The sequence below is a fragment of the Puma concolor genome, chromosome B4 (assembly GCF_028749965.1).
Source record: "Puma concolor isolate L17-30 chromosome B4, mPumCon1.1.hap2, whole genome shotgun sequence".
In the NCBI taxonomy this organism is placed as follows: Eukaryota; Metazoa; Chordata; class Mammalia; order Carnivora; family Felidae; genus Puma; species Puma concolor.
Genome location: NC_141673.1, coordinates 27,941,046 through 27,956,374, shown reverse-complemented (window position 1 = coordinate 27,956,374; position 15,329 = coordinate 27,941,046). Strand labels below are relative to the sequence as shown.

Sequence of the window (15,329 nt, the reverse complement as noted above, 5' to 3'; positions counted from 1 at the left end):
CTCTATCGGTCAGGTTAAATTCATTTTTGTACCACAATAACAGTCCCCAAATCTCAGTGGCTTGGCTCATATCTCACTTATGCTCTGTTTCCATTTTTTTGTCACTGACCTCGCTCTGGGACCCATGCTGAGGCAGCAGCCACCACCTGGAATGTTACCAGTCTTCATGGCAAAGACATAAGATATTAGGGCAAAGCACTCACTGACTCTTCAAGTTTCTGCCTGAAGCAACGCACGGCATGTCTGTTGATACTTCAAAGGTCAAAGACAGGCACGTGGCCAAGCTCACCCTCAGTGGAGGGGGTACGTGCAATCCTCCCCAGGAAGGGGAAGCAGACGAAGGGTAATACCACAGTGCCTCACAAGAAGCTTACCAGGGCAAGACTGGGACATTTGTTATTCACACGGGAGCCATTTAGTACGTCACCATGAAGGAAAATGAGGGTTGCAGAGGTTAGATAATTTGGCCAAGGTCACAGAGCTAATAGGTTGTGGACCTGGATTTCTAAGCCTGAGTCTGCGTGGTCTTAATGATAGCCTCTGGGCAATGGCAGTTCTCAAGCATCTCAGTGCCTCCTGAGAAGACCTGCTCTCTATTTCCTGCCCAGGCATCAAAGCCCCCTACTCAAAAATAAACTCACATCATTGTCTTTCAAATTACTTCTTGTTGAAGCCAAACTGTGACCTTTCTCCCCATAGCATTTTGTCTGCTGAGGTCCTATAACAAAAATATTTTCCGGGTTTTTGTTATCTCTGTCTTTACTGCTGTCACTTCCTTTAGTGGCTTTTTACACTGGGTCCGCTTTCTCTACTCCCGAGAGTGGTAACATTATCAGAAGCACATCTGTCTTCCTTCTCTCGCTCCATCACATTGTCACACTGTTGGAAAACTCTTAATGGGACACATTGCTCATTATTTTAATAAATAGGTCTATCAAGGAGCACGTAGGTTTAGCAACATGGTAGGCACTATGGAATCCTGAAGAAGAGTGTCTGAAGCATTGGCAACAAGAAAAGAGTGACTGTCATCCCAAAGACACACTTTGCTAGGCTGGTGGCACTTTGTATGATGTGTTCTGTTTGACCCTTAGATATATGAACATATACATATGAATTGGCCATCTGCCTTATGCTAAAATAAATTTGAGATGGCTTACAAATGTGAAGTCTTTTTTTTAATGTTTATGTTTGAGAGAGAGCACAAGCAGGGGAGGGGCAGAGAGATACGGGGACAGAGGGTCTGAGGCAAGCTCTGTGCGGAGAGCAGAGAGCCTAATGCAGGGCTCGAACTAACGGACCGTGAGATCACGACCTGAGTCTGACGCTTAGCCAACAGAGCCACCCAGACAGCCCCCAAATGTGAAGTCTTTAGAGCAGGTTTCAGACATTAAACAAGAACAATGAAGACAAGGGAAGAGAAGTGCTAAGCCCAGTACATTTAATGGATGCCCCCCCCCCCAAATTTAATGCTATATTTTTAGAAGCCAGCAGGAAAATTAACTTTATGGATATTTTTGAGGACTATTGGATGAAGTGTAAAATGTTGCTACTTTAATCACTTACTACTAACACCAGCTTAACTAATCAACCAACATGAGCACTGAAATCAAAGGTGATATTTGTATCAGAAACCATGCGGGATATGTAGGCCTCAACAAAGCCAACCAGAGGTGAAGCGTGAATTAAATTAAGATATCCAAAGGAGGGGTACCTTGGTGGCTTAGTCGGTTAAGCTTCGGACTTCAGTTCAGGTCATGATCTCATGGCTCATTAGTTCAAGCCCCACCTCAGGCTCACTGCTGTCAGCACAGAGCCCACTTCAGATCTTCTGTCCCTTCTCTCTCTGCTCCTCCCCTACTCATTCTCTCTCTCTCTCTCAAAAATAAACATTAAAAAAAAAAAAGATGTCTTAAGTAGAATTTTCTTTAAGCATGTGGGAGATGGGGGGAGTTGGTTTCTTGAGCAGTGAACTGTTTATTATGGGAATACCATTTCGGTTTTTAAAAAGGTTATAATGAAGACGACCTGTTTCTATCCACGCAGTCACAGCTCCTGCTTGATAACGGTGACTTTCCAGTTTTCCCTGCTGTGATTAACGGTACAGGTGAAGAGAAAGTCCATGCTTTCCTTGACTATGAGTCTCCTTCTGCTTCTCTTCCTGCGGTGTTTCTGAGGCAGCCTCTGTCAGAGCCACCAGACCTACTGCCTGAATTACTTAGTCACTGTCTTTTATCTTGAGAGCCTGAGGCAAAGAGATGACTTTGGAATTTATTTAAAAGGAAAGTACCATTTTCTTTTATATTTTTCCTAAGACTCTTTGGACATAACAGGTACTGGGAATTATTACACCCCAATTAAATGGGAAAGAAGATGAATGCTCAACAATACATTTTAACTACAAATCTGCTTTCCCCATAAATACATGGTCCACTGCACACTTTGGAATTTTAAATGGTGCACATCTGGAAACATTACATCATCTTTCTTTCCCGAAATTTGGGTAGGGCTTAAAAATGTTTTCTTTGTTCATTGGTTTGTTTGTGGAAGAAATTGGTACAGTGTAAGGAGAAAATAGAACAAAAAACGAGGCTTTGTTTGTGACCAGAAGTTTGGCTATTTTGCGATTTGGTTACAGGAAAATCCTAGTGCGCAAAAGCCTGAAGGACCCTTTACGTTGTAGTCTATGTGAATGGCGGCCCCTCGGACACCTCATGGAGCACAACGGAAATGTTGGCCCTGACCTTGTACAACATGGCAGCAGTGGCTTCCAAAGTGCCAGAACAAGGAATTTCTGCTGGGGAACTTAAGCATTTGTTAATAAGCAAATCTTGAAGGAATTTTCCTTGACTTCTCTAGCTCCTTTGACCAACCCCCTTCCCTTTGATATTTCTTTAGTCTGACCTGTACCTTTTCAGTATCATGCCAGAGCCCTTCTGTGTGATCCAGAGAAAATGGTCCAAGCTTTTCCAGAAAACCAGCTCTTCCCTGCAGCTGCAAGTAGCCCCACCAGAGCATCAGCTCAGAGGCAAGGCAAAGGAGGAAAGGCCACCATTTTCCCCAAAGACTCCGCTGTGGATCAGTGCACCTTTGCCATGGCCCAGATGTGCCAGAAAGCCTGGATGTGGAATGACCCAAGAAAAGAAAAATGATCTTTGGGAAGAGACTTGGCTCCTTTTTTGTAGCTTCAGCCTTTCAGTATTTAATTTGCTACTCAAACTGAAGCTCATTAGATTTCCAAATATATGAATAACCCTACTGCAAAAGTTTTCCCTGAAAGCTGATGGATTAGACTCTTAGCCAGGGACCCAAACTGGGAAGAATCCAGGTCCATTTCTCTCCCTTCCAAGCTAGGACAGAGATTAATTTAACAAAGCTCAGCCACTGCTTCCAAACGACTGTGGAAAAATCTCATATCAACTGGTTTACATTTACACGTGAAATATATATAGCAGCCAAAGATAGTTAGGGAAAAGAAATAGGGGGTGAAATGTTGTAATGGTAACATACAATACCCTTACAATGCATAATACTTTACCAGGCACTTTGTGAAGCATTTCTTTTAATCCTTAGCACAAAACTATAAAGTTGGTTACATGTTCCCCATATGTCCCTGAGGCTAAGAAAGATTATGTGACTTTATAAGGTCACGTGGCCAGTAGGTGACAAAAAAGAACCTGGATAAAAGTCTTCAGGCAAAAAAAAAAAAAAATCCAATGGTCTTTCCACCAGAACTATTTCCAACACCTCAGGTAAATTTCCCATTGCTGGGGAGCTGTTAGCCTCATGAAACAAAACTGAGGAGTCAGGTAGAGGCTATGGAAGAACGGAAGGTGCATCTGCCTTCCTCAGCCCCATGGTACGAAGCAAAAGCATCACCACAGGTAGTTAATCATAATATTACAATACATATAAGATATACAATACATATAAGAATACATATAAGAATTATAATGCTTATAACATGTAATAATTATAAAAGAATAATAATAATAATGTAATAGTAAGTAAAAATAATAAAGGTGACTCATTCTTGAGCCCTTGTTATGGCCAGGCACTGTGCTGCGTACTAGACATCTATGATCTCTTTGTCTATACAGTGCCCCTGTGAGATCTGACATTATCCTCATTTTTCAGGAGCTTAGATAAATTAGGCAACTTGCTGGAAGATACAGTCGTTCAAGGAAGAGGCCGGCAGGATTCCAGTTCAGTCCTGTCTGAAGCTGACATTCGTTCTCCTACTATGCTCTGATGTAAGCGTGGTTGGGGCACCTGGGTGGCTCATCAGTTAAGGGTCTGACTTCAGTTCAGGTCATGATCTGAATCGTGGGTTGTGAGCTCGAGCCCCACATCAGGTAAGGCCGAGCCCCACTTCAGGTAAAACACGAACCCTGCTTCTCTCTATCTCTCTCTCCCTCTCTTTTTCTCCGCCCCTCACTCACTTGCACCCTCTCTCTCAAACAAACAAACAAACAAACAACAAACAGCGTTGTTGGAGAACTGAAATCTGTGTCATGCTATGGGTTGCCTGGAATTGGGCTCTGAATGCACTGGGATGAATTTACCCCCCGTACCACATGGGCCTGGGCTCTATGAGCGTCTGTACGTTGTGTTGGCAAACACGGATGGGAGTAGAATGCTCCCTGCTCTTTTGTAAACAGTCAGGACGAGACAGAGAAAGAGACAAAACTTTATACTAGGTCTCTTCATGCGGTTCGACTAAACAGTGGCTAAGACCTCTCTCTACCTACCATAGACCGAGTGTTTGAGAAATACCAGACACTGTTCTGGGCACTTTGCGTAGATTATCTCATCAAAACCCCTCACCAACCTGATGAAATCATCATTCTCATTATCCATTTCACAGATGAGGTTTAGGGAGCTTAAGCATATTTCCCAAGATCCCACAAACGCTGGCTGCCCAGCACCATGCTGTGTCCCACCAAGACAGATTTATGAGAAGAATGTTTGATTTGGGGCCCTGAATTCCTTTCACTGATCCCCTAAACACATTGGATACTTAGTACAAAACAAAAGCAGATCCTATTGATCTAGACCCATCCATTGAAAGGCCTTTTATGTCCACTCTTTCTTGATAGAGATGTTCTTTTCTTCCCTAATGCACCTGAAAAATAAAGCCAAAAGGGGAGATAAAAGAAAAACTCACAGCTACTTTTAGAATCATCAAATAGCTTTATTCTCTCTTCTGAGGAGTTTCAAAACTCTAAAAGCTTCCAATTACCTGCCTGGATCTTTGTCTAAATTATTTACCACTGATACTTCCTGCCTGATATTGTTATGTGGGGGAGATTGCGTGTTGCTACATTTACCTGCACTAAAAGTGGGTGCTGGCCACCAGAGCTGTCCCCTGAGGCATGGCAATATGGGGCAATGGCCTGGGCCTGTGTGTTTTGAGGAAACCCATTACTGGAGCTCCCAGCCACCCTGGCTGGAATGCAGCTGCCAGTGAGTCAGCATAGAAATCAGCCACTAAGCCCACAGATGAAGGCCCTCTCCCCCCACTCCTCTTCTCACAGTTTCCACCCCCAGCCTCTCCACACCTGCAGTTCCAGCGTCCTTCCTCATCCTTCCCAACCTTGATGAGAATCACAGCCATTTTGACCAGATGAGAACTTGGAGGTGGTCTAGAAACTTCTGCAATTTTCCAAAACAGGAATCTGGGGTGCAGAGAAGGGAAGGGGATCCTCAGAAAACCTTGAAGCCTTGCTCCTAGAGTTCCATTCATCATGCACCCAAGTACTCACTTTCATGACCTGCCATTGGTATATGGGGAAGTGGAAAAGACTGTGTCTGGCAGAATTCCTGTGAGGAATGAGCCCTGAATGTTTTCAGAAGAAATACTTTGATAAAGCTGCTAGCGTGGCCAAATGAGAAGCCTGTCCGTGGTGGACGAGGTCAAACTGTGAAAGACAAGCATAAATTGCTAAGCAAGAGGCTGAGAGAGAAAGGGGGCAAAGTTCAGGGGTAAGGGAGACAAAGAGCTCTCTTTTCAGAGAAGAGAATGGCACCAGAAAAATGGCGGAGGGCTGTGGGCCATGTATTTGACCCCTCCCCACAACCCAAAATCTTCAGTAAAATAAATACGTAATTCATAAAGTGTTTGGCAGGAGGGGGTTAAAAGTGGAAACCAACATAGGAAACCAACCAATGGACCTGGCTTGGCATTTGTCCCATGCTGTTCAAAAAAGAAGTATGTGTGCAAACAGGAGTCCAGGGGCCAGAGAAAGCCATTGGAATGTCCGTGTCTCTCAGTGAGTTTCTAAATATGTACATAAGGGCTTTGGACTTCCCTGGGCCATTGAGTCAGCTGTACCCAGATCTCCAAAATGCAAGGGCTGACATGTGGGCATAAAGATGGATGCAGCTGTCTTTGGGGAAGCAAAGAGAATCTCTATAGTGTGCCTTAGCCCACTTGAGGCTGGTCCTGGAGTGCCTTGGTCACAAGACAAAGGATTTAACCTGGGCCTGGACTGAGCATAAAAGTGGAAAAGGGGCAATAGCCTGCAGCACAAAAAAATGTTTTAAAAAATTTTTAATGTTTATTTATTTATTTGGGAAGAGAGAGCACAAGCATGGGGGGCGAAGAGAGAGAAAAAATATCAAGAATCCCAAGCAGGTTCTGCGCCGTCAGCTCAGAGCCTGATGTGGGGCTCGATCTCACGAACCATAAGATCATGACCTGAGCTGAAATCGAGTCAGATGCTCAACTGTATGAGCCACCCACGTGCCCCAAGGAAAGCATTTAGTTAAGGGTAGGACCCTTTTACAGCTCAACTCAGGTGGGAGAAGAGAAGAGGGAGAGAACACACTAACAGTACTAATAGTACTTTTTGATGCACCTGTGTGCATAGCAGCCAAACACTGGGTTCCACTCGTCATATGTCATCAAAAGCCAGGGCCCCTCCGTTCAAGACCATGTCGCATTCCAAAAAACAGTCCAGCAGATGAAAGAAATGGAAGAGCCGTTAGCACCTTCACTTGTGTCTCTCAAATGCCTTTGATGGAAATTCAGTGTATAACCCATAGCAGTACTTACTCAAATCTTCCCGGTGCTTGCACACCTTGCAACTGCCTTTTGGCCCAACCTCTCCCTATTGAAAATTGTCTGTCTTTATCCCTCCTCATTCCTGTCTCTGCTCTATATCATGTAGATCAACTTAGCCTCTTGACTTCTGTTTTCACTTTCTCTTCATTGCCCTGAATCTCAGCGACAAAGGAGACTTGAAGAACTGCCCCAATGAACAAAATTGCTTCCTTTCCCTTTTACCCCCATGTGCATCCTCAGTTCTCCTAACTGTGCATCACAGTGAGGATGGGAGCAGAGCTGGTGAAACCAGAAATCTCCACCAAGGGCCAGGGAGAAGGGAGAAACCAATGGGTGAAACTAAACTCTTAAGTGAGAAGGGCAGACAAAGCTGGAACATGTATATTAATATATCTTATCACTGCCATGGGTAGACCATGCATTCTCTGGGAGATTTAACAAATTTCACACTTTTCCAGCACATCAAAATCATGACGAATTTCCAAACTATTTAGGAGGATTGGGTGGTGTCACATGGAGGGCTGAGGATGGCTGCCTTTATCACCATTACTGGGGAGACAAGACATCTGAACAAGGAGTCTTTCGTTTCTTTAACTGGAAAGTAACAAGTCAGTAATATTCAATAATACTTCTTTTTTTCAATTTTGTTAATGTTTATTTATGAGAGAGAGAGAGAGAGAGAGAGCAGGGAAGGGGCAGAGAGAGGGAAACAGAGAATCAGAATCAAGGTCCAGGCTCCAAGCTGTCAGCACAGAGCCCAACATAGGGCTCGAACCCACGAACCCTGAGATCATGACCTGAGCTGAAGTCAGACACTTAACCGACTGAGCCACCCAGGCGCCCCTCAATAGTACTTCTTAACCATATTTAACGACCCCATTTCCAACCCTGATTTTGGCACTGGTGGGTAGATACTTGCTAAAGACAGTTTAATATGGAATTTTCAAAACCAAAGTCTAGTCCGCGGCTTATAAACTTTCCTAGCAAGCTCACAGGTATGTCATAGAATTACTGAATAAAGTCTCTAAGAGTTTCCCGTGTCCAGGCTTCTCAGTGCCTTAATAGGAGAAGTGATATTCTGAAAGTCTGCTTTTGGCTTCTGCAGTGGTGTGAGCAAAATGAACAGTGAGGACGGCTCCACCTGCCTGAGCTGCTGGTGGCCCCACTGGACAGGTGGGGTGACTCGGCACCTTGTTGCTGAAGAATGTCTGGAAATGGAGTAGAGACTCTATGGAGAAAATCATGATCTACAGCATCAAGGAAAAGATGGAAAGGTCAATCAGTAAGCCCCTGAGATAGGTGACCCAGAGCTCCAGTCTAAGTTTACTCAAAGCGATGGAGGGCCCCGTGGCTGCTGGGAACCATTTGGACTTCCACACTAGAAGGCAATTCCATTGACTTGAGGTCATGGCTCTCGGAAACATGGATTCGAGTGGGAGTGCATTGTAAATCAAACACGCAAAACAATGGACTCCAGTCACATCCTGGCAGACCCGATGAGAACTCCCACGCCAAGTTTGTGCAGGACTGGCTCTGTCTCCAAGGCGTTCAGAAGTGAGTTCAGGCAGGAAAGACCTACTTCCCAGATGATTGAAAGCACTTTGTGTTTCACATCCATGCTGAACCCACACACAAAGCAAATGGGGGTAAACACCATGGGGAGCCTTTCCGGAGGCTAAATTATCATTCATCTTTTTTTTTTTTTTTTTTTAGGTCACTGAAATCCAGAGCTCATCCAAAATTATGCCAGCTGCAGTCTCGAGAACTGAAATTTGGGAATAGGAACTAAGCAAGTCCTCTGATGCCTTAAGTTTATTTGTGGAGCTTTCTATAACTAAATTCAAATAAAGAAATCTTTGATATATGCCCATAAACCAAGATTTTCTGGGAAGCATCCAAAGGGAGCAACTCAAATTGACAATTATCAGCTGTACAGAAATAATACTTTTTTGCAAGTTTCAAAGTAAAATGGCCGTTCAGTTGGGAGTTTCTTCCCTCTTTCTAAATTTTTTGTTCAAATTCTAAAATGACCCTAGGAACTTGAATTGAGCTTATTAAGTGAACAAGACAAAAACTCAAAGCAAGACTTTTTAAAACTTTGCAGATTATTACTCATTTTGATAGGTTTGTGAGATGGGGAACAGCATCTCTTCTGGAGATTTCTCAATAAAAAAAAAAAAAAATAGATCCTTATCATTGAGGGAAGAGACTCCTGTGGCTTCCTATAAGTCTATGAGCTTAAAGATGAATTCTCAAGAATCCCACCCACCGTGTGATTCTGTGGGTCTATGACTTGCCCTCCATACTTCCAAAAATTATTTCAAAAGCTCATTAGTAATATGTTATTTTAATGTGGGAAAATTAATATAAACCTTCAGAAGAGAAAATGAGTTCTTGTCAAAAAGCAATAATCATCCTTATGAAGTTAATGTAGGTTTTACGGTTAGTACAAAAGATACGTTTGTCCTTGTTTGTCTGATTTTCCCACCTCTAATTAAAGACTATATGGTGTAGGGACGAAGAGAAACCTACAAAGGCTTTATTAATATTATTGAAATAAAAATGCACAATACATTTCCAACTTACTGAATTAAATTAATTAAGCTTCATTTTTCTCTTCAAGAGGCTGATTTCAAATTAGTGCATTTTTCTAAGACATTTAAACAACAAGCAATATGTTAAATGAACCTAAGATACGGTTTGGCTCCAGGGATAGTCAGTGTTTCTAAATGATTTCTGTGGATCTTGGTTAACTTTTATGCTGCAATGTCACATGCATTTAAAAATATATTGATTGTGTCTTGTTTTTCAGGGATCCTTGAAGGAAAAGTGAAGTGGCTTGACAATTGCCAAAAATGTAGACATCTACGGAAGATTTTTGTGTGGCCTCTACTATGGGATAGAAACAAAAAGCTTCATTCCAGAGGTACACAAATGTTCAATTAGGACTTATGTCCCTCCCCAGAAGTTTGGTACGTAGATGGAAATTGTTAAACTAGTCCTACAAAGTCCCCAGCTGTCCACTTGAATAATAAATCTAAGTTTATGAACCAGAAGTAAAGCCTTCATCCACATGGCATTGTATGTGGGAGGCTGACGTCATCAGACATTCTTGGGGTGGCCCTTCCGAGCAGTTTTCCATTCTTTCCCATTCTCAGGTCCACCTTCCAGCATTTCCTAATGTTGCAAATCTTCTGGGTAAAATGTGCTGCCCCGGTTCCTGGAATATGTTCTCTTTTAATCACTCACAATATCTCTGTGATTTTCTCTCCTTGTTTTGCCTGAAACATATTTTTAAAGAACACATGGCAGAAAACATCTTGTCACCAACCACCAGACAACTTTTCTATGAAGGAAAATTAACTCTTGCAGGCAAATGCTGCTTCCTTTAAAAATTCAACATCGGGGTGCCTGGGTGGCGCAGTCGGTTAAGCGTCCGACTTCAGCCAGGTCACGATCTCGCGGTCCGTGAGTTCGAGCCCCGCGTCAGGCTCTGGGCTGATGGCTCGGAGCCTGGAGCCTGTTTCCGATTCTGTGTCTCCCTCTCTCTCTGCCCCTCCCCCCGTTCATGCTCTGTCTCTCTCTGTCCCCAAAATAAATAAACGTTGAAAAAAAAAAAAATTTAAAAAAATAAAAAAATAAAAAAAATAAAAAAATAAAAAAAATAAAAAAAAAATTCAACATCTTTGGGGGCACCTGGGTGGCTCAGTCAGTTAAGCATTCAACTTGGGTCATGATCTCATGGTTTGTGGGTTGGAGCCCCATGTCGGGCTCTGTGCTGACAGCTTGGAGCCTGGAGACTGCTTCAGATTCTGTATCTCTTTCTCTCTCTGCCCCTCTCTCACTTGTGCTCTGTCTCTCTCTCAAAAATAAATAAACATTAAAACAAAATTTTTTTTGATTCAACATCTATGGTATCTTGTAACTTGTCCAATCATTACTAATTGAAGTGTGGGAGGAATCGCATTTGCTCTGTATGGCTGAGGCAATGGAAAATGTGGATCAGAGCATCCTAGGGACTCATGCAGACTCTGGCTTGATCAAAGACTTCACAGCATAACTAGCTCCAGGCCCTCCATTTTCTCCCTATGAAATGGGATGACCATAAGGCCGTTGTTAAAATGAAGTAATATACATGAAGAGCTTAGCTCATGGTCTGAAATACGGTAAACACTCGACATCACCTGTTATCATCATCATTTTACTCCCCCAGTGACTGGGGCGGCCACCCTGTCAATTGGGACCCTATTATGTAATACACGCTGTGCTAGGTAGATACCATTGGAGAATATAAAGTAATTGTTCTGTATAATCCTTTCCCTCTGGCTGAGAAGCTCTGCCATAATGAGCAGACCTGCAGCGTAAGTTCAGAAAAGCTAAGAGTCTGTGAAGCTGGCGTACTGGGGTGGTCCATGGGGCTGGAGGTGGGTTTGGGGGTATAGAAAGGATAGAGGTCCCTGGAAGGACAGGAGGGATTACATCCCAGATGAGAAGCATAGCAGGAAGAAAGGCTTGGAGGCAGAAGCCACCCGGCAGGTGGAGACTCTAGCAACATGGTTTGAGGTCCAGAGGGCGAGCCCCCGAGGCTGACTGCCAGGCTCGCTTCCTGGCTCAGCCTGTTGTGCCGGTGTGACCTCGGGCCCCTACAGCAATCCTGCCACACTTCAGTTTCCTCTCTTTGTTGTGAGGATTCAATGAGCTGATGGATAGGCACTCGAAAGAATGGCTGGCACCCAGCCGGTGCTCAGTAAATACTATCATGATCAGAAAGGGCTGCCAGACTGAAATAAGATTTGCATTCACTCATTTATTCATGTCTGCATAGACTCTTGATTAGTCACCTGCTGTGTGTGAAGCCCTGCCGGAAGTGGGGTTGCCTATTTATGGTCATGTGATCCAGGGGGCGGAGCTGGGTGCTAATTCCTTACTGAATACACCTCGTTGAGAATCTCCTCTAATTTAGGGAGAGCGCTAGATGGCAGTTCAGGACACAATGCCCACCTGGCAACTGCCGTTTAGGAAAGATAGACATGCCCAGCAATTGACCTCAAGGGGCCGTCTCATGCATTTTCTCCTTCCAGTGAGTTATGCAGAGAAGTTACACTTAATTCCATGTTATAGGTAAGGAATCTGAGGCTTAGGGAGGTTCTAGAATCGTCCTCAAGGCCACCTGGCTGATTAAATGGCAGAGATCAGACCTGCACCAGGCCACCTCAGCATAGCAGGCTTCCAGAATCACAGCAACTACCTTGGAAACCAAGCAGAGGGACCCAGCCAGAAAACTGCTGGCAACAAGAAGTCATTGAGCTCTTGGATAGGAGCATGATAGGTTTAAAGGGCTGTTGAAGAAAGAGTTATCAGAAGCAAAGCACAAAACGGCACGGAGCTGCAGGAGGGTACCAGAGCACAGAGACCCGCTGCAAATTCCTCAGTGAAGCAGGGTGGGGTGAAAAGAGCCGGGCCTGGGCTTCTCAACTGTTCTTGACCTGCAGGCCATGCCCCTCCCACTTCCTTTCGAAAAGATGACAATTTTAATTTTCTTTGATGTTATCACCACTTTAAAAATAATTTTGCATTGTGACAAAACCAAATCAAAGTAATGAAGCAAAACACAGCTCTGTGCTCAAACATGACTCTCCCTCCAAAATCGGCCTCCACCTGGAATTATCAGAGATTTTTATGGACCCCTGCCTTCTATCTACCAAATTCCCAACACTGTAAGGGGCACTGACCTATCCTAAAATGTTAGAAATGAACACAAATAGAAAAAGATAAATGGGAGAGATGTTTCAAAGGCAAAAGCAGGAGGACCTTTTGATGGACAAAGTGGGTGAAGAGGGAACAAGTCGAAGCCGTCCCCGGGTGTCCTAACCTATGTGCTGAAAGGCTGGTTGAGCAACAACACTGAGACTGGCGGAGAGAGTGGGTCAGAGAGTCAGTTTTGAGGCTCGGGTTTGGGCATCATGAGAAGTCAGGTAGAACCTGGAGGACATGCCCATGACCATCTCTCGGTGAAGAGCCACGTGAAGATGTGCATTCACACGTCATGTGGGAGCGAGGTGTTTGTCGTGGAAACCTGGATGGGATGCTGGCTCTGCCATCCCTGGGAAATCGCTTTTTCTGTGTGGTCCAAGACGAGTCACTGGCATGTCTCCATTCTAGCCGGGGGGAAGTGGAGAGGGGGACAGGAGATCAGAGCCTTGCTGTTTAAGGACATGGCCCAGAAGCTGCACACTTTTGTTCATATTCATTGGTCAGATTTAGTTGCTTGGTCATATTTAACCACAGGGGAGCTTGGAGATGTAGTATTTATTGGAAATGGACATGTACCCACTAAAACTCAGAAATTCTGTTACTACAAAGGAGGGGTGAAAAGTTTTTGAGGGACAACCAGCAAGCAGTCTTTGCCACAACCTCATTTGCAAAAAGTAAGTTTCGTAGTGATGAAATACAATTTGTAAAAAATATTCAAGGACAGGGTGCCTGGGTGGCTCAGTTTGTTAAGCGTGCAACTTCAGCTTGGGTCATGATCTCATGGTTCATGGGTTCGGGCCCCACATCTGGTTCTGTGCTGACAGCTCGAAGCCTAGAGCCTGCTTCAGATTCCGTATCACCCTCTCTCTCTGCCCCTCCCCCATTCATGCTGTCTCCCAAAAATGAATAAATGTTGAAAAAAATTTTTTTAGTTTCTTTTTACTGTTTATTTATTTTTGAGAGAGAGACAGAGCATGAAGGGGGAGCGGCAGAGAGAGAGGGAGACACAGAATCTGAAGCAGGCTCTGAGCTGTCAGCACAGAGCCCAATGCAGGGCTTGAACCTGCAAACTGCGAGATCATGACCTGAGCTGAAGTCAAACGCTTAACCACTGAGCCACCCAGGCGCCCCAAATTTTTTAAAAAAAAATTCAAGGATAGGGGCACCTGCGTGGCTCAGTTGGTTAAGCATCTGACTCTTGATTTCAGCTTAGGTCATGATCTCATCATTAGTGAGACTGAGCCCCACGTTGGGCTCTGTGCTGAGTGGGGAGCCTGCTTGGGATTCTCTCTCTCCCTCTCTCTCTCCCTGCACTGCCTTCACTCATGCTCTCTGTCTGTCTCAAAATAAATAAACATTTAAAAAATATATTCAAGGACAATTCCAGATTGAATAAAATATCTGATATGCAAATATAGAATCTTTCCTCTAAACTTAAAGGAGAGGAGAAAATAGAATTGAATTCTAAATATTTTATCTACCAACTTAACCTTAAGCCACATAGTTTCCTGGGGTTACAGCACCTGAGAAAGAACTCCTAGACTAATATTAATTAACTTTTTAATTAATTTACTTATTTTTTTTTCAACGTTTATTTATTTTTGGGACAGAGAGAGACAGAGCATGAACGGGGGAGGGGCAGAGAGAGAGGGAGACACAGAATCGGAAACAGGCTCCAGGCTCCGAGCCATCAGCCCAGAGCCTGACGCGGGGCTTGAACTCACGACCGCGAGATCGTGACCTGGCTGAAGTTGGATGCTTAACCGACTGCGCCACCCAGGCGCCCCAAATTTACTTATTTTTTTATATTTATTTTAAACATATGTTACATCTGCCTCTGAATGGACTGCTTTTTCCTCTGAAATCATTTATATTTAACCATTTATTTTTCTAATTTCTTTTTTTTTTTAATTTTTTTTTCAACGTTTATTTATTTTTGGGACAGAGAGAGACAGAGCATGAACGGGGGAGGGGCAGAGAGAGAGGGAGACACAGAATCGGAAACAGGCTCCAGGCTCCGAGCCATCCTCCCAGAGCCCGACGCGGGGCTCGAACTCACGGACCGCGAGATCGTGACCTGGCTGAAGTCGGACGCTTAACCGACTGCGCCACCCAGGCGCCCCTATTTTTCTAATTTCTAAGGGATAGTGTAGAATAGGGAGGGGCAATTCCTCATTTTATTATTTTTTTAAGTTTATTTGTTTAGTTTTAGAGAGACAGAGTGGGGGTGGGGCAGAGGGAGAGAGACAGAATCCCAAGCAGACTGCAAGTTGGCAGCGCAGGGCCCAACGCGAGGCTCGAACTCATGAACCGTGAGATCATGACCTGAGCGGAAACCAAGAGTCAGACGCTTAACTGACTGAGCTACCCAGGCGCCCCTCCCATTCTATTTGATTTCTCTTCTACTACTATCCCTTTCTTAGGGAAAAATATAAAAGGCCATTTGCTTTAAGTAACTATGAAAAGTGACACCAGAAAAGTTTATAAATATAAAGCTACATGAAGAACGTTT

General features: G+C 44.0%; 1 protein-coding gene across 1 annotated transcript in view; it reads left to right on the top strand.

Moving 5' to 3' along the window:
* Window positions 1-15,329, top strand: part of PLEKHG7 (pleckstrin homology and RhoGEF domain containing G7) — a 64,835-nt gene that overhangs the window by 35,307 nt on the left and 14,199 nt on the right. Inside the window, 5 exon segments of the mRNA XM_086712671.1 lie at window positions 2,175-2,276; window positions 8,167-8,249; window positions 8,252-8,345; window positions 9,876-9,976; window positions 10,327-10,435. Coding sequence (XP_086568797.1) covers window positions 2,175-2,276; window positions 8,167-8,249; window positions 8,252-8,345; window positions 9,876-9,976; window positions 10,327-10,435 — 489 coding nt within the window.